The following is a 25,402-nucleotide window of genomic DNA, read 5'->3' on the forward strand; positions in this document are numbered from 1 at the left end:
GCGGCACTGGATTGCCTGGCTGGCTAACGGGTAACCCAACCATGCTGAAATATTTCCCCTCTCAGCTGCTGGAATTTAACAACTGCACGACCCCCTCGTGCATTTCAGTTATCAAACAACTTGGACTTCTACGCCGACTTCGTTACATGCATAGAAGCTCCCGGCAAAAGTTTGTCTACTTCCAGCCTGGTCACTCAATTCCTTCCATCTGCTCTGCTGCACGCTCTGTCGCACCTCGTACACGTCATCAGAACTTCGTCGCACCTGGATTTAGTAGCAGCACTGGAAACATAGTGAGGCTGCCTCACTCCAGGCTGCATAGAAAACGTGGAGAGGATTTCACACCGCACAGGCTGCACAGAAAAAGAGGAGTGGATTTCACAGTTCTTCGCCCCATACAGAGATTCATTACTCCTCCTACCATTAAAATGGAATTATTGAACATTCAATCCCTCAACCTCAAATCCACTTTCATTCATGACCACATACTGGACAAAGGGTTGGACCTCATGTGCCTCACGGAGACGTGGCAACAGCCAGGGGTCTATACCACTTTAAACAAAGCTTGTCCCCCCGGTTACAAGTACATAGAAAAATCCCGTAGCACTGGCCGCGGTGGTGGCCTGGCCGTATTCCACCGTTTCGATCTGGATTTGTCCCCCCTCTCTCTGCCTAACCACTCGTCATTCGAATGCCTTGCATTTAAATGTAAACCCCCCTCCCCCACGACAATTCTGCTCATCTACCGCCCACCCAAACGAAACTCTGCCTTTATCCCAGAAATGCATGACCTTCTCACAACCCTCTGTACAACATCTGCCAATATCATCATTCTCGGAGACATAAACATTCATGTCGACACCCCCTCCTGCCACTCTGCATCTGCCTTTCTACAATTACTGGACTGCCTAAACCTCATTCAACATGTCACCGTCCCAACACACAACAGGGGGCACACATTGGATCTGGTCATCACTGACTCTGCCCCCATCAGCAATCTCCTTGTGTACGACCTGGGTGTGTCTGATCACAGGGTCATTGCACTGGAGCTGCCATTTCCACCCCCTCACACCAAGCCCAAGCGCCAAATCTCTTTCAGGAACATCAAAAACATCAACACAGACGCCTTAATTTTGGACCTCCAGCACCTCTCCTCTACAAATTTTTCATCAGCCAGCGATTCAGTGGCTTTTTACAATAATACCCTGACCAGTCTCTTGGACCTCCACGCCCCAGTTAAAACAAGAACGGTTTCTTTCTCACGCTCAGCTCCTTGGTTCACCCGCGAGCTGCGAAAAATGAAGGCAACTGGGCGTGTCCTTGAGCGACGCCTCAAGGCCACAGGCCTCACCGTCCACAAAATGGCCTACAAAGACCATCAAAAGGCCTATTCGAAATCCCTCAGAGACGCACAGTCACAGTTTTATTCCAACTTAATTAACAATAGCCCTGGCAACTCCAAGCAGCTTTTTTCCACAATAAACCAACTACTCAAACCGCAACTTTCCACACACACAGACATCACAGAGGAACAGTGCAATAACTTCATTACCTTTTTCAGAAACAAAGTCGACACCATCAGGTCCCATCTCATCAGCCCCTCCACTCCACCTGCCCCCGCTGCCATCCCACAGCCAGGGATCTCCCAGCCTCTCTGCTGTTTCTCCAACATCACACAGCGAGAGGTTGAGGACATCATCAATACGATGAAATCCTCCACCTGCGCCCTGGACCCCGTTCCCACCGCTCTGGTTAAATCAAGCATTTGTGCCATAAGTCCCCTGATCACCAAAACCATAAACCTTTCCCTCCAGTCTGGCCACGTTCCCTCTGTTCTAAAAACTGCCATCATTACACCCCTCCTCAAAAAACCCACCTTGGACTCAGCAGTCCTTGCCAATTACAGACCAATTTCCAACCTCCCTTTCCTTTCCAAGGTCCTGGAAAAAGTGGTAGCTGCACAGCTCCAGGACCATCTCCAACTCCATAACATTGCAGAGAAGTTCCAGTCTGGCTTCCGCACCGCCCATAGCACTGAAACAGCACTAGTCAGGGTCACTAATGACCTGTTGATGGCGGCTGATGCTGGCTCCCCTTCACTCCTCATCCTGCTTGACCTAACCGCAGCATTTGACACCATTGACCATCACATCCTCCTTAACCGGCTACACTCCATCGGCCTCTCTGACTTTGCTCTGAATTGGTTCAAATCATACCTCTCCGACAGAACCGAGTACGTCTCTTTGGGAGGGAAAAAATCCCGGTCCCATCCTGTCACCTGTGGTGTCCCCCAAGGATCCGTCCTCGGCCCCGTCCTCTTCACCCTCTACCTGCTCCCCCTCGGCCGTGTCATCAGCCAGTATGGAATTTCCTTCCATTGCTATGCTGATGACACACAACTGTACCTTAAGACTGACTCACCCCCCTCTGCAGCTCCGCCGTCACCATCTCCATCATCCACACTCACTACCTGCCTGGAGGAGATAAAGGCGTGGATGAAATCTAACTTCCTACAACTCAACAGCTCCAAAACCGAGGCCATCCTAATTGGCACCCCCCATCAGATTCATTCATCCTCCATTACCAGCATCTCTTTCTCCGGTCAAGTCCTTCCCCTCTCATCCATAGTCACCAACCTGGGTGTGAAAATTGACCCCCACCTAAACTTTGAGGCCCACATTAAACACCTGTGCAAAACCTCCTTTTTCCACCTCAGGAACATTGCTAAACTCCGTCCCACACTCACCCTCCCAGATGCAGAAAAACTTGTCCACGCCTTTGTCTCCTCCAGGCTGGATTACTGTAACGCACTTCTCATCGGGATCCCTAGCAAGAGCCTCCTGAGGCTCCAATATATCCAGAACAGCGCTGCTAGGATCCTGATGAGAGTGCGTAAGTACGACCACATCACACCGATCCTCCACTCACTTCACTGGCTCCCCATCACCTCCCGGACTGAATACAAAATATCCCTTCTGACCCATCAGTGCATCTATGGAAATGCCCCCCCCTATCTCAAAGAACTACTTACCCCAGAACCCTCCACTCGAAACCTTCGCTCTGCCAACACCAACCGCCTCCGTCCTCACAAGACCAAGCTCTGCACCATGGGCGACCGAGCCTTCTGCTCGGCTGCTCCCCGCCTGTGGAATGCCCTCCCTGATTACCTGAGAGCACCGCAGACCACTGATGCTTTTAAAAGAGGGCTAAAAACCTACCTCTTTACTAAAGCCTTTTCTTAGTTTTTATTTTTTATACATGCCATTGGGTGTTTTATTCCCTGTTTTTACCCTGTAGCACTTTGAGATTTGGTCTCCAAATGTAAAGTGCACTATAAATAAAATGCATTATTATTATTATTATTATTATACCTGGAGCCATTTTAGTCTATAAAATGAAGACAGACTGGACCCCAGTAATTACAGAGGCATCCGTGCAAGCAACGACCTGGGGAAAGTACACCACGATTTTACACCCTACTCAGCCTGATAAGTAAACATGCCCATCAAACTAAAAACAAAATGGGAAAATCTTCACTGAATTTGAAAGTCTTTCATTCTATTTGGCATGAAGGACAACCGGACAGAGTAGTTCAAACACGGTCATGGTCTGAGTCCAACTCATACCAACTGTTCAATATCTACATAAATGAGTTTGCAGTGCAGTGGGAACAATGCTGCCTCTGGCCTCACACGACACAACACGAAAGTCCAATTACTTCTCTACAGCTGACCTGATTCTGCTGTCTCCCACAGAACAAGGGCTACAGCAGAACCAGGCTTTGCTACAGGAGTATTGCCTGACTTGGGCCCCAGCGGTACTATAAAGGAAGACAAATAATGATCTATCAACAAAATGTTTTTCAGAAAAATAGGCACCACTCTACATTGTGCATGAGTTGAAAGAAAAACACTAAATAATGCATGTAGGGCAAAAATGGGCTAGTTCCAATTGAGAATAAATATCAAGAAAAGCACACTAAAATGCAGTATGCACCTAAAATCAAGTGCTGAAGACCAATAAAGACCTAAATTAACCAGATTGAAGCTGAGGAACCAAATAATACAATCAAATTTAAAATTGGCTCACACCAGCTGTGCTAGCAATCCACTACAAATCATAATAAACCAAATTATGAAGCAAACCAGAAACTGTTACTTGGAACATTAGAACAGTATAACCAAAAGTCAAAGCAAACTTGATTGCCTAAAACAAGATTACACAACGGCCGAGTATCTCAAAGCAGAGACAGATCCTAAATACAGGCCTGGCCGTTACAATCAGTCATGGTTGCCAAAAGGCTGTGTGGTCACTTTTTCCCTTCCACTGTACACACAATTGAAAGAAAAATTACATTGGAAATATGGTATCTCTGTCAAATTCAACTGCATGACTGACATAAACAGATTTTCAGTCTTGCTGGGGAGGGAGAACTACTGCCTGTACAATGTGTCAGCTTACCATATGCTGAGAAACAGTGAACAGGCCACTCCACACTGCCCCTAGTCTATTTTTATTAACATATTATTTATTTTGTCAGTAAACCTAACCCTATTGTTAAGGTAATTACTGTTAAAATAGTTGTTGCTTGTTGAATGTTGACAATTGCTTTGGCAATACTCCAGTGATGTGTCCTGCGATTGAATTCAGGAGAAGAGGGATAGAGTGACAGAACGAAAACAGATGGATGGAGTTGTAGAGAAGAAATAAGAGGGATAGTGATAGAAAAGATGAGAGATGGAGAGGGAAAGGATACATTATCACGTTGATGCCAACATGTTAAGGCTATTTAAATTTGGATTTGAAGACTGCATTCCACGTGTTATTGTATGCATCTTACATACAGTATATGGAGTACACGCATACCCATACACACATGTGCGTGCGTGCTCACGGTCTTACGTGCGCGTGCACAGAGACACACACGTGCGCATGCACACACCCATACAAGCACGCACGCACACACAATGTGAGCATTCTGCTATAACGTGTGTTAATAATTCACACGCTTAACCAGCTACATTGGTCAATAATTCAACAGCTGGGCTATTAGTTGCCATAGAGATGCTGATAGACACCAAGGATACTCCACTTTATCTGGGCAGCAGTGGCTTGTGTATAATCCGCTTCAAAGAGTCTGTGTAATGTATTGACAGCTGTAATGCGATATTTATATATAGTGTGCTGCTATTATTGTGCGGCATACAGTAAATATGAACACTGCTAACAGTCTCACAAGGATACCTTACCCAAGCCTGTGGAGTAACTGCTCATTTTCATTACATTTCAAAGAAAAATATTAAACCCTCCTGTGAAAAAAACAATTTTTTTTTACTTTGAAGCTGGTAGTAGGGTGGCAAATACATATTCTTGCTGAGAAAAAAAGTAAATAATTAAATTAAATTAAATTATTGCATATTTGAATGGTTTCAAATCTTTAGACAAAATGTAATATTAGACAAAGTAACCTGAGTAAACACAAAACCCATTTTACCGCACCGATGACACCCAAGTGAAAAAGCAATTGCTCCCTTAACCCTTTGAGACCTACGGGTTTCTCTCCGTTTTTCTCAGAATAAACGGGTTTATCTAATAGACAGACATCCCCTCATGCAGACCTGTCCTATTGTAAAATGCCTGGATATGATATTGTTTAGTTGGTGAGCCCCATTACATGAGAAAAAAAAATCATTTTCTCTTACTAAAAAACATGTTCACTTGAATATATGTCCAAAGTTAAAGGTGCCAGTTCAGGTGTATCATCCTACACTGCAAGAACAGGTTGAGTGGAGTAACCACACCTTACACCATGCCACAGCTTTATGATATACCTACATATCAGCACCTGAAACGCTCAGAGAATTGAAAGGATCAACTAAAAGAGTTTTATTTTTTTGATAACACCAATTAAACAAGCAGCAATACCTATGTACATCATAAAATAACAATAAATGAACATTACACCTAACTATGTTATAAAAACAAAAACAAAAAGGTATTTATTAATGTATGAATGTATGTTATTGTTATTAATAATAATATGGTTATGATTATTACGATTATTAATATTGTTATTGTTAATGATAATAATAATAATAGTAATAATAATAATAATAATAATAATAATACATTTTATTGTTATTATAATTTTGTGATTATTGTTGTTATTATTATTGTTATTATTAGTATTGGCATGAACTGAATGGTTATTAGCTACTGAAGCAGGTGAAAAACTGCCTACAAAAGTAGGTGCTGTATTGCCTACAAAACAATGGTTATATTCTAAAAGTTATAATGGTAAATACAGTAGTAGAATACATAGATATGAATGTGTGTATTATATAGTACAAATAGCAAAACAACACATAACCTATTATAATAGTGCTGCTCACATTAGTTTTGTTTTCAGTTCGGGTTCATGTTGCATTGAAAGGAACACTCCCAGGAACTGAGAAAACAGCCAAAATTTGACGGAGATTAAAGAGTGCTTTTTGATGCAAATTGCGTCAATCGGCTTCAAAAGATTACAGTTAATAACTGGTTGCACCACCTTTAGCAGCAATAACTGCAACCAAACACTTACTATAATTTGACGTCAGTCTTTCACCTCATTGTGGACAAATTATAGCCCACTCATCATCACAGAGCTGCTTTCATTCACACACACTCATTTAGGTCCTGCATCAGCATCTCATTAAATGAACATTCATTTTCTTTATTTTCAACAATTGTGACATTGTCTTGTTGCATCACCCAATTATGCTTCAGCTTCAGCTCACGAACAGATGACCAGACATTCTCCTGAAGAGTTTTTGGGGAACAGAGCAGAGTTCAGTCTTGAAGGATCCCCACACCATCATGCTACCACCACCATGTTTGACTAGTGGTGTGATGTTCTTACTGTGAAATGCTGTTTTTACTTTACGCCAGACATAATGGACCCATGACGTCCACAAAGTTGCACTATCTGTCCTTTGAACATGAACATTGAACTGAACATTAACGTCAAAGGATTGGGGATAATCCAGGTGTTTTGTTTGCATTGACGTTTCTCTTGGTTGGCAGTGGTTTCCACCTTGCCACTCTGCCATGAATCCCTTCATTGCCCACTCTGCCATGAACCCCTTCATTGGGGGCGACATGGCTAACGCAGGGGGGTGACATGGCTCGGGCAGGAAGAGCAGTCGTCTGGCAGTCGGAGGGTTGCTGGTTCGATCCCCCGCCCGGGCTGTGTTGAAGTGTCCCTGAGCAAGACACCTAACCCCTAAAAAAAAAAAGAAGCTCCTGACGAGCTTGTTGGTGCCTTGCATGGCAGCCAATCGCCATTGGTGTGTGAGTGTGTGTATGAATGGGGGAATGAGAAGCATCAATTGTACAGCACTTTGGATAAAGGTGCTATATAAATGCCAACCATTTACCAGTTCTTTGGATGGCCTTTTGAATATTTTCCTAGATCGGTTGTCACTGAGGAAAATGCTGGCCCACAAACACCACTTACAGCAGCAACTTAGTTTTCCCAGGAGGTCTCCATCAATAGCACTAACCAAGCCCACACTTGTTTAGCTTCAACCATTCAGCAGGAGCAGGGTGCATTCTGGTATGGCTGCTGGTGCTAATGTAGCTATTTGAAAGCAACGAAGTTCCAGAACCCTGACATAGAATACTGAAAAATAATTCCAAAAACTGATCTGGAAAAATCTTAATAAATTAACTGGAAGAAATAATGATCAGAGACCAAAGGATCATGAACTTAAAGTGAATGGAATCTTAACCCAAGAGCAAGCACTTTTAACAGCTTTTAAAAAATAAATTCAGTTGAGGAGCTGGCCCAAAGCTCCTCCTCCATAGTGTGTACCCCCATCAATGATGCCAAACCATTTTTAGAATAACAGAAATATCGGAGTCAGCAGTGAACATCATCATGAACTCTTTAAGAGACTCAAAAGCAAAGAATGCTTATGGTTTGGATACCACTTAAGGATGCACTAGTCTGCCCTGTTGCTCATCTGATTAATCTATCAATTAAGCAAGGAATTTTTCAAGCACCTGGAAGTTAGTTGTTGTAACACCCATTTTCAAGGATGGGGTGACAACTGTGGGAAACTATAGACCCATCAGTATTTTACCTTAAGTGTCCAAGGTTACTGAGAAATGAGTCGTAAAGCAGCTGACCGCTCACCTGAACATGGGCTATACCCCTCTGCACGCAATGCAATTCGGATTTCACACCAACCACTCAACAGGAACAGCCAACTGGTTCTAAAAGGTGTGACAGCTAAATCCAATGTAAACACAGCCGAGTACAGTACTGTGCAAAAGTTTTAGGCAGGTGTGAAAAAATAAGCTGTAAAATAAGAATGCTTTAAGAAATAGATAGGTAAGAGCAGTCGTCAGAGGGTTGCTGGTTGGACTTAAGTGTTCCTGAGCAAGACACCTAACCCCTAAATGCCCCTGACGAGCTGGTGTGTGTGTGAGTGTGTGTGTGTGTGTGTGTGTGTGTGTGTGTGTGTGTGTGTGTGTGTGTGAGTGTGAGTGTGTGTGAGTGTGAGTGTGAGTGTGTGTGTGTGAGTGTGAGTGGGTGTGTGTGTGAGTGTGTGTGAGTGTGTGTGTGTGTGTGTGTGTGTGTGTGTGTGAGTGTGTGTGTGTGAGTGTGTGTGTGTGAGTGTGTGTATGAATGGGTGCATGAGAAGCATCAATTGCACAGCGCTTTGGATAAAGGCGCTACATAAATGCCAACCATTTATCATAAACTTAAGAGACGGCTTGAAGGCTTGAAGCAAACCAAACTTGCAATCATGAATAATCATCATACCTCTGCCTGCCTCTACATACATACTGCCTCCATATAATCTCATTGTTTTTACAATTGTTTTTTTATGGTGGGATCTCTATGAAGGATCAGTGCTACGTGCCCTAGATTGCAGATTCTGATACTGTGTATAGTATATCATTTAAATGCAAATGCTTAACTTTTAAACCTTTTTTTTTTCCAAAAGCAGAACACAACATTTTCTGGATTTCTGGTGAGAGACTTTCGATACAATATGAAATCAATCTGGAAGCCATACTGTAAATGTCACTATAATGCTGTAAACTGCTGGATTGCAGAAGTAGACCAAAAAATCTGTGGAAGTCTGGTTTATTTAGACACAAAAAATTGTTCTAACTAACGTGTAAATTATGACAATTCAAACACTTGGCCATATTTGTGAAAAACCGAGCCTACAGAACGGACGTCAGCATTATCTGCTTGGGAATGCAAGCAAGTGCATGGGAGTGACTGCTGGTTGGTTCCTTTGTCTCTTTGTCTCTGCGCAAAAAAAAGCATGTGAAATTTGATATCTTCGCTAATGGGTGCAGGTTCAAATGACTGATATTTCTGTTAAACACACTCTGGCAGGAAGCGGATACTGCCACTGCAGCGACCTCTGACCTCCATTCTGCCTCTATGGTGTGCAGCACTGCTTTGAGGAAGGAACATTTTGCATTTTTTCCATGAGATCTCTGTATGTGAATTTTGTCATCCTCAAATGAAGTAAAACAATCATATTGTGCAGTGATGCATGATGGGTAGGGTGATATTGTGCAGTGATGCATGATGGGTAGGGTGATATTGTGCAGTGATGCACTCTATGGGTAGGGTGATATTGTGCAGTGATACACTCTATGGGTAGGGTGATATTGTGCAGTGATGCACTCTATGGGTAGGGTGATATTGTGCAGTGATGCACTCTATGGGTAGGGTGATATTGTGCAGTGATGCACTCTATGGGTAGGGTGATATTGTGCAGTGATGCACTCTATGGGTAGGGTGATATTGTGCAGTGATGCATGATGGGTAGGGTGATATTGTGCAGTGATGCACTCTATGGGTAGGGTGATATTGTGCAGTGATGCACTCTATGGGTAGGGTGATATTGTGCAGTGATGCATGATGGGTAGGGTGATATTGTGCAGTGATGCATGATGGGTAGGGTGATATTGTGCAGTGATGCACTCTATGGGTAGGGTGATATTGTGCAGTGATGCACTCTATGGGTAGGGTGATATTGTGCAGTGATGCATGATGGGTAGGGTGATATTGTGCAGTGATGCATGATGGGTAGGGTGATATTGTGCAGTGATGCACTCTATGGGTAGGGTGATATTGTGCAGTGATGCATGATGGGCAGGGTGATATTGTGCAGTGATACACTCTATGGGTAGGGTGATATTGTGCAGTGATGCACTCTATGGGTAGGGTGATATTGTGCAGTGATGCACTCTATGGGTAGGGTGATATTGTGCAGTGATACACTCTATGGGTAGGGTGATATTGTGCAGTGATGCACTCTATGGGTAGGGTGACATTGTGCAGTGATGCACTCTATGGGTAGGGTGATATTGTGCAGTGATACACTCTATGGGTAGGGTGATATTGTGCAGTGATGCACTCTATGGGTAGGGTGATATTGTGCAGTGATGCACTCTATGGGTAGGGTGATATTGTGCAGTGATGCATGATGGGTAGGGTGATATTGTGCAGTGATGCACTCTATGGGTAGGGTGATATTGTGCAGTGATGCACTCTATGGGTAGGGTGATATTGTGCAGTGATGCACTCTATGGGTAGGGTGATATTGTGCAGTGATACACTCTATGGGTAGGGTGATATTGTGCAGTGATGCATGATGGGTAGGGTGATATTGTGCAGTGATGCATGATGGGTAGGGTGATATTGTGCAGTGATGCACTCTATGGGTAGGGTGATATTGTGCAGTGATGCACTCTATGGGTAGGGTGATATTGTGCAGTGATGCACTCTATGGGTAGGGTGATATTGTGCAGTGATACACTCTATGGGTAGGATGATATTGTGCAGTGATGCATGATGGGTAGGGTGATATTGTGCAGTGATGCACTCTATGGGTAGGGTGATATTGTGCAGTGATGCACTCTATGGGTAGGGTGATATTGTGCAGTGATGCATGATGGGTAGGGTGATATTGTGCAGTGATGCACTCTATGGGTAGGGTGATATTGTGCAGTGATGCACTCTATGGGTAGGGTGATATTGTGCAGTGATGCATGATGGGTAGGGTGATATTGTGCAGTGATACACTCTATGGGTAGGGTGATATTGTGCAGTGATGCACTCTATGGGTAGGGTGATATTGTGCAGTGATGCATGATGGGTAGGGTGATATTGTGCAGTGATGCACTCTATGGGTAGGGTGATATTGTGCAGTGATGCACTCTATGGGTAGGGTGATATTGTGCAGTGATGCACTCTATGGGTAGGGTGATATTGTGCAGTGATGCATGATGGGTAGGGTGATATTGTGCAGTGATGCACTCTATGGGTAGGGTGATATTGTGCAGTGATGCACTCTATGGGTAGGGTGATATTGTGCAGTGATGCACTCTATGGGTAGGGTGATATTGTGCAGTGATGCACTCTATGGGTAGGGTGATATTGTGCAGTGATGCACTCTATGGGTAGGGTGATATTGTGCAGTGATACACTCTATGGGTAGGGTGATATTGTGCAGTGATGCATGATGGGTAGGGTGATATTGTGCAGTGATGCACTCTATGGGTAGGGTGATATTGTGCAGTGATACACTCTATGGGTAGGGTGATATTGTGCAGTGATGCACTCTATGGGTAGGGTGACATTGTGCAGTGATGCACTCTATGGGTAGGGTGATATTGTGCAGTGATGCATGATGGGTAGGGTGATATTGTGCAGTGATGCACTCTATGGGTAGGGTGATATTGTGCAGTGATGCATTATGGGTAGGGTGATATTGTGCAGTGATGCACTCTATGGGTAGGGTGATATTGTGCAGTGATGCACTCTATGGGTAGGGTGATATTGTGCAGTGATACACTCTATGGGTAGGGTGATATTGTGCAGTGATACACTCTATGGGTAGGGTGATATTGTGCAGTGATGCACTCTATGGGTAGGGTGATATTGTGCAGTGATGCATGATGGGTAGGGAGATATTGTGCAGTGATACACTCTATGGGTAGGGTGATATTGTGCAGTGATGCACTCTATGGGTAGGGTGATATTGTGCAGTGATGCATGATGGGTAGTAATGCCAGTGTCTGTGCAGCCAATCAGAGGTGGCCAGATGCACCATTTCTGCGCTTGAATTTGAAAATGACAGTGGGGTTAACACTTAAAACACAATTTGTTTCTTTTATAAGAATTAACCAACATAATAAAGATGACCTACGTCTTAAAATGATTTGAAAACCATTTGAGACAAATCCAGGAAGTGAATTAATTTACTGTGACAAGAAGGTCTAGTTCACTGTAGCGCTAGTTTGGGGTGGTCTGTAATGATGTAACTTCACTTAGAGGTTTCCAAACTGACAACCTGTTTAGTTACTGCCAAGCAACCCTTCTTACACGGGAGCCAAACATGGGTCGGAAATGTTTTTCAACACAATGTCAAAAGGACTAATCATGCACTGTAACTAGTGCAGTGTACTGTATGTAACTGGTGCACATTTAACCGAACCGATATGAAGGTACCGTAAGTTCTGTTACCACATGTAACACTATCGTCTGATTGGATGCTAGCCGCGTTCCTGATCCAGTTTAGGAAAGATTTAAGGTAACGTGAAACACACTTTCCACAGTACAGTAGACAGACCATATTGCATGTTACCCATTTATAAAAAAAACTGTTTGTACACAGTAAAATGTTAAACCAATTCTGTTTTTTGAGTCTGCTAGAGTCTGTCAGCGTTGAATTAAAGCTAAACATGTTACTGAGTACCTTAGCAGCATCCCAGCAGAGCGTTGAGCTGTGATGACAAGCTACTGAACTGTAAACTGTAACCCTGCTGGGTGACACATGAACCCAAATGTGTAACAGGGTAAGGCACTGACAGGATAGGCCGCTGGGCGTTCAGGGCCAAACGGCAGGCTGCAAGCTTTCTCTCCACTTTCTCTCAATCCCTGTTAATCCCCATAGAAATGTAGCAATGCGACTCTTAGCACAGACACGCTAATAGCGCTGGTGCACGACCGGCGGGAAGCAAGGCAAGGAAACTCATCGCCACTGTATCAGTGTGATATTTAGCCAGTGTGACAGGGCTCCAGTGTGTATCAGTCAGTCCGTCAGTCAGTGTGACAGAGCTCCAGTGTGTATCAGTCAGTCAGTCAGTGTGACAGGGCACCAGTGTGCATCAGTCAGTCTGTCAGTGTGACAGGGCACCAGTGTGCATCAGTCAGTCAGTCAGTGTGACAGAGCTCCAGTGTGTATCAGTCAGTCCGTCAGTCAGTGTGACAGTGCTCCAGTGTGTATCAATCAGTCATTCAGTGTGACAGAGCTCCAGTGTGTATCAGTCAGTCTGTCAGTGTGACAGGGCACCAGTGTGCATCAGTCAGTCAGTCAGTGTGACAGTGCTCCAGTGTGTATCAGTCATCAGTGCGACAGTGCTCCAGTGTGTATCAGTCAGTCAGTGTGACAGTGCTCCAGTGTGTATCAGTCATCAGTGCGACAGTGCTCCAGTGTGTATCAGTCAGTCAGTGTGACAGTGCTCCAGTGTGTATCAGTCAGTCAGTGTGACAGTGCTCCAGTGTGTATCAATCAGTCATTCAGTGTGACAGAGCTCCAGTGTGTATCAGTCAGTCTGTCAGTGTGACAGGGCACCAGTGTGCATCAGTCAGTCAGTCAGTGTGACAGTGCTCCAGTGTGTATCAGTCAGTCAGTGTGACAGTGCTCCAGTGTGTATCAGTCAGTCAGTGTGACAGAGCTCCAGTGTGTATCAATCAGTCATTCAGTGTGACAGAGCTCCAGTGTGTATCAGTCAGTCTGTCAGTGTGACAGGGCACCAGTGTGCGTCAGTCAGTCAGTGTGACAGTGCTCCAGTGTGTATCAGTCATCAGTGCGACAGTGCTCCAGTGTGTATCAGTCAGTCAGTGTGACAGTGCTCCAGTGTGTATCAGTCAGTCAGTGTGACAGTGCTCCAGTGTGTATCAGTCAGTCTGTCAGTGTGACACGGCACCAGTGTGCATCAGTCAGTCAGTCAGTGTGACAGTGCTCCAGTGTGTATCAGTCATCAGTGCGACAGTGCTCCAGTGTGTATCAGTCATCAGTGCGACAGTGCTCCAGTGTGTATCAGTCATCAGTGCGACAGTGCTCCAGTGTGTATCAGTCATCAGTGTGACAGTGCTCCAGTGTGTATCAGTCAGTCAGTGTGACAGTGCTCCAGTGTGTATCAGTCATCAGTGCGACAGTGCTCCAGTGTGTATCAGTCAGTCAGTGTGACAGTGCTCCAGTGTGTATCAGTCAGTCAGTGTGTGACACAGCTCCAGGGCTCCAGTGTAACTCACCCGTCCTTGGAAAAGTGATGTCTGAAGAAGTCATTGGCAGCCAGTTTGATGGCTTTCTCTGGCGTGACAAGCGTCAGATTCACCGCAGCCCCTGAGATGCACAGACAGTTTGTGTTTGTCAAAGTAATCACGTTGCCTTGGCAACACTATTTCATCTGCCAGGCCAGTAAAGCAACATTTCATTTTGAGAGAAAGAAGGAGAGAGAGGAGAGAGGAGGGAAGAGAGAGGGATGAAGCAGGATGGAGATACAGGGACAGAGACATGGAGAAACAGAGTGAAGAAATTAGAAGGGATAGAAAACGGGTAGAAAGAGATGAAGAGGTAGAAAAATAAAGGAGGGAGTGAGAGAAAGGGGAAATGTGAGATGATGGGAGCAGAGAGAGAAAGGAAAACCATTCACAATATTAACATGAATATTATTGAAGTACATTATATTATTATATATTATCATAAATATGAGTAAATGACACTCTTGACTTCACAGCCTCTTTGACAGTGGTAATAACTTTCTTTAGTATTCATCTGCCACCCTTAACTTTGAGACAGACGTGGTGTGACAGAAGCAAGCCCCTCCCTCACCTCTGTACATGCCGAAGTAGCCCTCAGAGCGAATGGTCTTGATAAGGCAGTCTGACCTGTGGGAAATGCAATGTCACTGACGGCAGCAATTTCACACAGGAGTTTTACAGATGGGAATGTGTTCTGAGGGCAGCATTAGATGTGATTGGTTCCATCAGGCACCCAATCGGGAGGTGGGATCATTCGCAGCAGGAAGTGCAAGCCTGATCTCCCATTAAGGCCTGTATTACGTTTGGTCAAGGACCCATTTCTCCCTTTTGTTAGACAAAAGACATCACTGAAAGTAATTTAAAAAATGTGAGAACAAGATTAATTAAGATTTAATTAAGCCTTTCCCCAAACGCCCTGGACACTAGACACATCAAATTCAAAATAATCAAAACAAATGCATCCTCGATTATTCAAGCGACCTATAGGCATGTTGAATACTGACTCCGCTGATTCTGATGGGACCAATCTAATGCTGCCCTTCAAACACAATCCAATAAACATAACTGCTGTGTGCACAGTCATCTCCCATAATTCAGCGTGAGAGTGGGACAGCCCATGAGAGTGAGCAGCAGTGATAGGTCGATACGTACATGCTGGTGTAGAGGCGCGAGCCATTCTGCTGGTTCTGGAGGCGGGTCTTGGCCAGGTCAATGGGAAACACACAGGTGACCCCAATCAGGCCAGCCACGCCCCCATTAATCAACTTGGCAGGCAAACTGAGAGACCGAGAGACAAATACAAACACTACAATTAATTAAAGGCCACTTTTAGTCCACTCTCTTCTATATGGTGCATCCTTCTATTGCAATGTTGAGTGATATTGTGATTTTGTGATTACGTGTGTTATTGTCTGTGTGATATTGTGTGATGTTGTATGGTATTGTGTGATATTGTGTAATGTGTGATGTTTTTGATGTTGTGTGATGTGTGAAATTGTTATGTGTGATATTGTGTGACTTTCTGTGATGTTGTTTGATAGTGTGTGATATCGTGTAATATGTGATATTGTGTGATATTTTGTGATGTTGTGTGATGTGATATGTATGATGCTGTGTGATATTAGTGTTGGGTGAGAATGTGTGAGTCCTGCTAATACAAAAGTATGTTCATTATGCAGCAGAGGACGCTGAAATTAAATGTTGTAATGTAACAGGGAGCAGAGGAAGAGAGGGACAGAGAGAGAGAACAAGGGAAGGAGAGGGAGGGAAGACGGAAAGATAAAGAGTAGAGTGCAGGGAGGAGAGGAAAGAGAAGCAGAGGGGCAGAAACATGCAACAGTAAAGAGCGGTCAGGGACGTAAAGGAAGCTAAAGCTAACGCTAACACAGCTAAAGTCTGGATTGAGTGATCCTCTGTGGCTTGCTCCTCCCTCCATGCCTGGCACTCACCTGATCTGCTTGTCAGCCATTTATCTGGGCCCCTGCCTTCTGTCAGCGTGTCCGTTTGAGTCCCGCGTGTCCGTTTGAGTCCCGCGTGTCCGTTTGAGTCCCGCGTGCGCGTGAGTCTCTGTCCGGGGCCGGCTGTGGGCGACTCTGCTAGCGTGCCTGTGGGTCCGCCCGCTGTCCGTCTGCAGCCAGGTTTGGTTGGAGAGATCTGAGAGACAGAAGGAAAGAAATGACCCGTCTCGCTTTCTCCTCCTCGTCCCTATCCGCAGTTTTCCCCCATTTTGCAGAAATATCCGGTGCAGCACCCATAGAGCACGTTTTCTATCTCAGACAGTCAATTTAGCTGGATATGTACCCATGTGATTCAGGGTGACAGTCCTGCTAAGAGGCACAAAGGCAGTGCCTCACCCTGGAGTTGAACCTGCAACCTCTGAGCTCTCCACCCCTCATACTGACCCAGGCTGACATGCGCTGACAGAGTCCTCATCTGGACACTAACGCACATGTAACAACCACTACTGCTGCTTTTGTTTGGCTATGTAAGCTGTTTATCGCAATTCCCACATCAGTGGATACTTGCTTTATGACTAGTGTAGTGTTTGTCTTACCACATTAATCTACAAGGTCCAAGTTCTTACCTTTGTGGTCATTCCTAGCACTTGGAAATGTACTTCCCTCGAGGGACTTGGTTATGGTTTTGCACTTTGTTGTACGTCGCTCTGTATAAGAATTCCTGCCAAATGCCTGTAGTGTAATGTAATGGCAACAACAAACAAAGCAATGGAGTTCTGGAACAATGACTTGGAAACAGCCAAATCTCCAGATATGTTAACACAGATTCCAGAGAACAGTGCGTCCTTGTCCCACCTGCTGGAACACATCCCAGGTCTAAAATAGCCGCAGTGAGTCCATGAAGGTGTCGTGCCATTCCAGAGCTACTCAAAGACACATATTTGGACTGATGACCATGCCCGTGTCAGAAACAGATGTGTAGTAATTATAGTCACAGGTCATAGTGCACTGCTATGTGGGCTACACAAAAATTTAATAATCTTCTGCTGCCGACACCATCTAGGCCTATATCTGTAGTTCCCTGGCTGTTTGTGTTTACACTCAATCCTGTCTCCTTTCTTCTCCACCAATCACATGCTCAACCCTCTTTCCTTTCTTCTTCTCCAGCAATCACATGCTCAATCTTCTCCTTTCCAGTTTGTGGACCTAACCGGACAATGTAATATCCAATCAGAGTAATAGAAATTCAGTGTTATTGCTCTTACGATTTGCCGTAAATGATATTGTTTGCAATTACTTGTCCATCAGTGCACATAGTCTGGTTTTGACTAATTCCAAATCCAGCAACACGGTAGTTAGAATACTATTTTTTGTATTTATTCCCGAAACGATTAAGCCTCCTCCCTGCAGTCTGCCTCACATTCAGGATTTAGCCAACATTAACATCGCTGTCAGGGACCGGGACTAGGAACTAAGAGCAGACTCAGGGATAACGTGAAAAGGGCAGGCTCAATTAACAAGGAACATAAAATGGGCAATGCAGGCAGACAGGTACAGTCAGAGGCGAAATGAAAAAACCGGGACATCCAACCAGAATCACAACAGAGCAGAACACCCTATGACAGCATAGGGATGTGGAGGCTAGAACCAGGGGAAAGGAATGAACAACAGACTCGGAAACAGGAAAAGACAAACTAGTCATGAGACCTGAGAAGAACAGGCTTAAATACACAACTAACAAGCACACAATGAGAAACATGTGAAATGGTAAATGACTGACAAGAGACAGGAAGGAAGTGCATATCAGGAGTGGAAGGCGGAGACACAGGTGGAACGAATGAATGACTGAAACAGATAACAGACTATGGTGGTCACAGAGGGCAATAATAGGTGAAATGCTAGGGAACAGAAACCAGAGACAGGAAACACAATGACAAAAGGGCACAGACGTGACAATAGCAGGGTTTTTCCTGGCTCAGAATTGGGTTTGGCAGTACTTATCTGAGTGCAAAAATGTTTGATGAACATTTCGACATCATTCAGCAATTGAGTGGGCAAGAGAAGTGTTCCAAATGATGTCACTTTGGAAAACTAGTGTTGAATGTCACTGAGGTAAGACAGCTTATCCCTCCAGTAAAGATGACAATCTACTGTCAATACCAGGCCTTCTGCTAAAACATGTCAAAGCATTTACATTTTCACAAGTTAAGGCTTCAAAGGGCATTTAAAATTGTCTCTTTTTTCGTTGTGCACCACCTCGCTACACTCTCTCTCTCTGACCCCCAACAGAACAGCGGAGCCGTGGCTCAATACTTCTTCTACTCAGAGTACCGACATGGCGGTGGCGACTAGTACAATATATCGCCATCTGTTGGCCGAAAGACCACACTTCATCCAAAAATCCAAATGAACTGTAATTCATTCGGATATGATTTTATTTGCCGTTTTCTCAATTATTCTCATTTTGACAGTCGTGATTTCCCTTGAAATAATTCTGGCGGCCACCAAAGAATTTACTACGTTGGAAAAACCCTGGATAACAAGCTGATAACGTTTCCCACACCGTCTCTCCTGGCCCCTCTCCCAGGCAGGCATTCCAGTACTCTCCTGCCTGCCTCCCTCTGTTTTCCCCTTTGATAAAGGGGACAGAGGCTTCTTTCCAGTTGTTCAACAAACCAAGCAGTTTATGTGGTTAGTTCCATACATAGCCTATTTAAAGCAGACAAACAGCTCTTGAAATGAAATAAAAATAATAATTTAGTTGCCACAGGCAGTATAGCAGGTGATATTGATTATCCATCCAGAACGATAAACATGATAGAAGAGGAAAAGTTAAGGAGAATTCTGAGAGGTAAATAAGCAGTTGCAAAGATGGTTGCTCTCGGCGTCCCAGCCTGCATCTTTACTTCTGGAGCCAAATCAAGTCTCTATGAATACAAACTGAAGAAGAAAATAGCTGAAGTGCAACGCAATGTGAAACCATAATATTCAAATATTCATTAGATTCAAACTGAGTATATGGATCCAACAGATTGACTGGTGGACAGATAGATGTGAGTGTGTGTGCACACTTGTCCTTTACATTTATATTTCCTTGCACTTAACAGTGTTGACATTCCTATAATCTGCAGAGAGACCGCACATGACACGTCTGGAGAATCGCCCCTTCCTCAACCCAGCGGGACCAGGGCTCTACAGAGCCCATTTTAGGAGCATTTGCTCTCAAAATATCAGGTGCTCCTTGGAAAAACTGATTGACATTCCCCCAGAGGCTTGCAAACTCCAGCATATTGCATCTTATTAAGCCTGTGGTGCCAAAAAGCAAATTTCCCCATTGGAAGTCTTTCCGCACTTGCACCAACTTGCCTGCATCTAAAAGCCACTATTTCAGACTACCCCTCCAATATTTTTCTATTTTAAACAAAAACTAATTTAAACCTTTTGCGACCTCATGTGACTGTACCTCTAGCCCTAGCGGTGTCAGATTACCGCGCGGAGTGCGCTTTCATAAGTCACTTCCGCTGAAAACCAGACGACTGAACTGTAGCCCTCTTGTGGCTTTAGGGTTTTAAATGGATTTGTAGTACTCACCGCTGTTTGATTGTTATCTAGGTTTTAGCTTCCAGGGAGGGGAGACGTACCTACACTCGACTGCAGAAGGAAGCAGAACACAAGGCCAGCCAGGGCTACAGCTGCTTAGGGAGAGTAAAAGTTCCTCTTTTATATTTTTCTGATATGTTTTTGTTTTGCCCCACCACTGAACACTGATTTACACCAGTTTAATAGTCTCTGTTGCCCTCCCACTCCCGTGGGTTTTAAAGGCTCTTAGGTTTCTGAACCCCATTACACATGCACCAGTGAGCCGATACCATGGCAACCAATGCACTGCACTGCCAGTACCATGGTAACTAACACACTGTACCTGCAGCATCACGGCAACCGCAACACTGCACTTGGCGGTATCATGGTGACCGCCAGAGCCACAGGGTCTTTTTGGGTTAGACAAGAGGGATGGGGATATCGGAAAAGGGGGGGGGGGGGTAAATCAGGAGATAGGACTAAGGTACAGTTTGAAATCAGCAGGCTGCTGTGGCCTGACATCCAATGGTCTCTGCTCCTTTTACCCACTACATGCAGCCTCCCTTCCCTCTGAGCTATAATGTAGCCTAGTTCACAAAATAGACATATTCCAAGGGTTATGGTTAGGGCTATCTACCTTCAGCAGCACCAAGCCCTTATGTAACCCTTTGAACAGCAGGTTTTTTAGAACATCAGTGTTCTAGAACTCCATTGCGTTCAGTTACCCGTCGGTGATATTGGCATAAGAATGTTCGGTAAAGAACATTATAGTCAGTTTTTGTAATCTCACTCAACTGATGGCATCAGCTTCAGTCCATCACGATTCGGTCTAAAGGTCATTGATTTCTCCACTATTGACCACGTGGATCAAAGTGCGTGGCAATACGCCCAGGGCTTCCACAGCCCATCCAGGATCAGCAGACCCTAACCTTATTCGAACCCGGCGGTTGCTCGAAAACTGGGTCCATGTTTGAGAGCAAAATGTCGCAAACAATCAGAAGCTCTTCATTGGCTGCCGATGTGCGCGAGTGAGAAAACGGTAATGCATGCAGTTAAGGGATCAGCCCCAGCATACATTACATTACATTACATTATTGGCATTTGGCAGACGCTCTTATCCAGAGCGACGTACAGTTTATTAGACTAAGCAGGAGACAATTCTCTCCTGGAGCGATGCAGGGTTAAGGGCCTTGCTCAAGGGCCCAACGGCTGTGCGGATCTTATTGTGGCTACACCGGGATTCGAACCACCGACCTTGCGTGTCCCAGTCATTTACCTTAACCACTACGCTACAGGCCGCCCTGTATACATCCAAACACCATGGCCAGCAGCCATACCATCATGCACCCAGCTCCTAAGCTAAGCAGGTGTGGGCTTGGTTAGTACTTGGATGGGAGACCTCCTGGGAAAAGTACAAGTTGTTGCTGGGAGTGTTGTTGGTGGGCCAGTAGGGGGCGATCTTCCCTCTGGTCAGATTACCCACAATGCCCCAGCGCAGTGATGGGGACACTGTGCTGTAGGAGCCGCCGTCTTTCACATGAGACGTTAAACCTAGGTTCTGACTCACTGTGGTCATTAAAGTTCCCACGACACTCTTCACAAAGAGCAGGGGGTTCCCCAGACTGGCTAAATTCCCAACCCTGGCTCTCTCAACCTGCCGCCTAATCATCCCCTGATGCAATTGCCGAAAACATTGTTCCCGCCCTCTCCACCTCAGCTGGTGTGTGGTAAGCGTTCTGGCATGACAGACATGCATCACCCAGGTGGGTGCTAGTTTCCCCCTCAACACTGTAAAGTGCTTTTGGTGTCTAGAAAAGTGCTACATAAATGCAATAATCTATCCATCTAACCAGACCCTATACACCAGCCAGACCCCTCCGTTCCGCTACCTCGGGACGCCTGGCCCCTCCCCCTCACCCCACCTGTACTCCTCAGTCACGACTGCTGTCTGTCCTGGCCCCACGGTGGTGGAATGACCTTCCTGTGGACGTCAGAACAGCAGAGTCTGACCACTTTGAAGCGCAGACTGAAAACTAATCTCTTCAGGCTGCACCTTTCCCTCATTACCCCACTGCTATAATAGGCCATGTGTATGCTATAGGTAATAATTGTTCTCATGCATAATTATTTTAGTATTCAGGGTATTCTACCTGCGTGGTATGCTACTTGTAAAGTTGATGTACTCTTCACGGGTTCAAGTTTTGTCTATGTGATCGCTCTAGGGCTTGGAACTGTATTTTCCTCTAGGTTCTTCAGCACACTTGTCCCTGGTTCTCATTTGCACTTTACTGTAGGTCGCTCTGTATAAGAGCATCTGCTAAATGACTGTAATGTAATGTAATGTAATACCTACTCATATACAGGAGCGGTATGAAAACAAAACACAAAGACATGTGTATACGCTCAAGCACTGCCCAGCCTGGTGACTCTACGGTCTAATCAATGCGTGTAAAAATGACCACACCTACACTAAGAGGGAGGGGGGTTAGAGAGGGAGAGAGAGATAGAGGGTATATTTTAATGAGGCAGATTCTGTCTAATTGAGCCTGAGGGAGAGAGAGGGAGAGATTGAGGAGGAGAGGCTGAGAGACAGAGTTTCCTCTGTGTGATGGGGTGGAGAGAGGACGGTAATTGGAGACATGCGATATCTCAGCGCAATGTGCATTAGCCTGCTTAACTTTCTCCTTTCCTTTATTCCAGGGTCTACAGCTCTGGCTGCAGCAAAACAGGCCAACAATCACAAACTCCACAATCACAAACTCAACAATCACAAACACCACAATCACAAACTCAACAATCACAAACACCACAATCACAAACTCAACAATCACAAACGCAACTATCACAAACTCAACAATCATAAACACCACAATCACAAACTCAACAATCACAAACACCACAATCACAAACTCAACAATCACAAACACTGCAATCACAAACAACATAATCCCAAACTCAACCATCACAAATTTCACAATCACAAACAGCACAGTCACAATCTCCACAATCACAAACTCACAAATTCCACAAATACAAACTCGCAAGTTAAACAATCTCAAACGAAATCCACAATAACAAATTCACAAGTTCCACAATCATAAACTCAACAAAAACAAACTCACAAATTCCACAATAACAAACTCACAAACTCCACAATCACAAACTTAGCAATCACAAACTGCACGAACAACAATCACAAATGTTTGTACAGCTGTGGCAAAGCATGAGAGAAAACCAATAACTATGCTGAGATATTTGCGTTTAAGACATTGTGAGTCTCTCTCTCTCTCTCTCTCTCTCTCTGTGAATGTCAGTGTCTCTTTGTCCCATGTCCTCTCAGTTACCCTTTTCTCCCTCTCTCTATGGCTTTATCCAGGTGTAACAATACACCCTGCCTAACCTCTCCCATCTTTGTCTCTGAGCTAAATAGAAGCTTTGTCAATGCAGAGAATGTGTTGTTTCAGAGCTCAGAACTCAGGAACCACAGAACCCTGCTCTCAGGACCAACAGACAGTTAGCTGAGAAAAGGAAACCAAATGACAAAACACAGATGAGGTCAATGGGAACTGAAATGAGCACATACGCACCTTTAAGTCTTTTTGAAAGGCTCTCTCATGTACTATAAATTGTTGTTTTTCAGACCAAATGTCAGAATGGGGAGGAAATGTGAGCACTTGAATAGGTATTTATATGACTTATTTTTTAGACTTATTAGTCTTCTGCTGCTGTAGCCTATCCACTTAGAGGTTTGATGTGTTGTGTGTTCAGAGATGCTCTTCTGCATACCACTGTTGTAATGTGTGGTTATTTGCGTTACTGTCACCTTCCGGGCGGCTTTGACCAGTCTGGCCCTTCTCCTCTGACAACGCGTTTCTGCCCGCAGACCTGCTGCTCACTGGTTGTTTTTTGCACCAATCCCTGCAAACTCTAAAGACTGCTGTGCACGAAAATCACAGAAGATCAGCAGAGATACTCAAAACCACCCTGTCTGGCACCAACAACATTCCACGGTCAAAGTCACTTAGATAATATTTCTTCCCTATTCTGACATTTGGTCTGAAAAACAGCTGAACCTCTTGACCATGTCTGCATGCAAATACTTGCATTAACAAACTGGTGTACAGGTCTACCCAATAAAATGGTCACTAGCTGTATATTGCGTGTTTTGAGTAAGGTGTGACATTCCAATGCAAAACCAAATGGAGAATGATGCTAAAGTAACACAGTGTTCTATGGGGAAAGGGGAGAGAGTCTTCCACCCGGCTCATTTCCACCCACACTCTGCCTCTTCACCCAGGAAAACAAACAGTGCCGCTACACACAGCCCACCTGCAGGGCGGCACCTGGCCCGTCGCCTCACTGAGAAATGGCACGGAAGTCAGCCCCGAGGAGAGAGTGGCAGGCAGGGAACACGCGTGTCCTGTTTCAAACGCCGTTATTTGCACCCAACTGGGACTTTGGCCTCGCAATTACCGTGATTTGTGCAACCGTGTCTAAGACATCAGCCCTGAACTGATACGGCTTGCCCTATGCACCTCTCGCCAGGGCAAAATACATCTTCACTGGCAGCAGTAGAGATTTGTCAATGGTGGGTAATTCAGCAGTTACTGTGACAATAGGATCTTTGTCGTGGGATCTCCTTTGGCTGTATCACTTTCCTTCGTTTCACGGTACATATCATGTATGGAGCACACCTGTTAAAGTGTAACATGTCTGTTGCGTTCAGAGTTCCCAGAGTGGTAAAACGTGGCCCTGCATCTAAATAACTTGAACATGACCTGAGGAAACACAGCCATAGCTAAAGACCTGACCTGATTGTTAGTCAGCACTTCACCGATCAATGAAAGCAGTTGATTACGCAGTTAACTCACCTAATCTGGTTTCTAGGGTCTCAATCAGTCACTGTTTTCAAGGTATAAGCAAAGACAAACAGACCCTGTGGCTCTCTGGGACCACTGCACTAGCAGGATCCATAGATGTGGTCATGAATTCCCACAACCTATCAATTCGGCAGCCTGTCCTACATTGACTGAATTAGCATGTCCATTGATTTGAGTAGTTAGTGATGGATACTGGTATACTACATTTAGCCAATGCGTATTGTAATGATGATAAGGTCAAGGGACCAACTGTCAAGCAGACATAAAAGCACTGAAATCTCAAAGACACTCTTTGAGAGTCCAAACTCTCAAAGTTTAGAGAAGTAAACCGATGCAATCAATTGGATATTAACTTTTCTTACCTTATCTGCAACAGCGGTAGGACTTTGACACATACAACCCCAGTGTGACTGCAAGACTTGACCTCCCTCATTTTCCTGCAATCCTGAATGTCTTCTTGTGCCATCACTGAACAAACTGTTGCTACATTCTACAGAGGCTCGAGATTAAACAGCTGGCTCTCTGCGTATCGCAGGCTAGGCTCCAGTGAGGGATCCCGGTGTCTTAGAAAGGGAAGAGGCAGATATCTAATCTTCAGACTGGTTTACTGAACTCAACTCATTAATTTGCTTGATTAA

The 25,402-nt window shown here is 44.7% G+C and overlaps 1 protein-coding gene across 2 annotated transcripts in view; it reads right to left on the minus strand.

Annotated features, from left to right (window-relative positions):
- The window catches only part of slc25a22a (solute carrier family 25 member 22a), a 67,992-nt gene that overhangs the window by 27,917 nt on the left and 14,673 nt on the right, over positions 1–25,402 (minus strand). For both annotated transcript variants that reach the window (XM_061222381.1, XM_061222382.1), the window contains exons 2-5: positions 16,297–16,501; positions 15,500–15,625; positions 14,919–14,974; positions 14,339–14,429 (exon numbers count right to left, since the gene is read on the minus strand). In XM_061222381.1, coding sequence (XP_061078365.1) covers positions 14,339–14,429; positions 14,919–14,974; positions 15,500–15,625; positions 16,297–16,316 — 293 coding nt within the window. In that variant the 5' untranslated portion in view covers positions 16,317–16,501. The remainder of the gene's footprint in view (positions 1–14,338; positions 14,430–14,918; positions 14,975–15,499; positions 15,626–16,296; positions 16,502–25,402) is intronic.

This window comes from Conger conger, chromosome 15, assembly GCF_963514075.1.
Source record: "Conger conger chromosome 15, fConCon1.1, whole genome shotgun sequence".
In the NCBI taxonomy this organism is placed as follows: domain Eukaryota; kingdom Metazoa; phylum Chordata; class Actinopteri; order Anguilliformes; family Congridae; genus Conger; species Conger conger.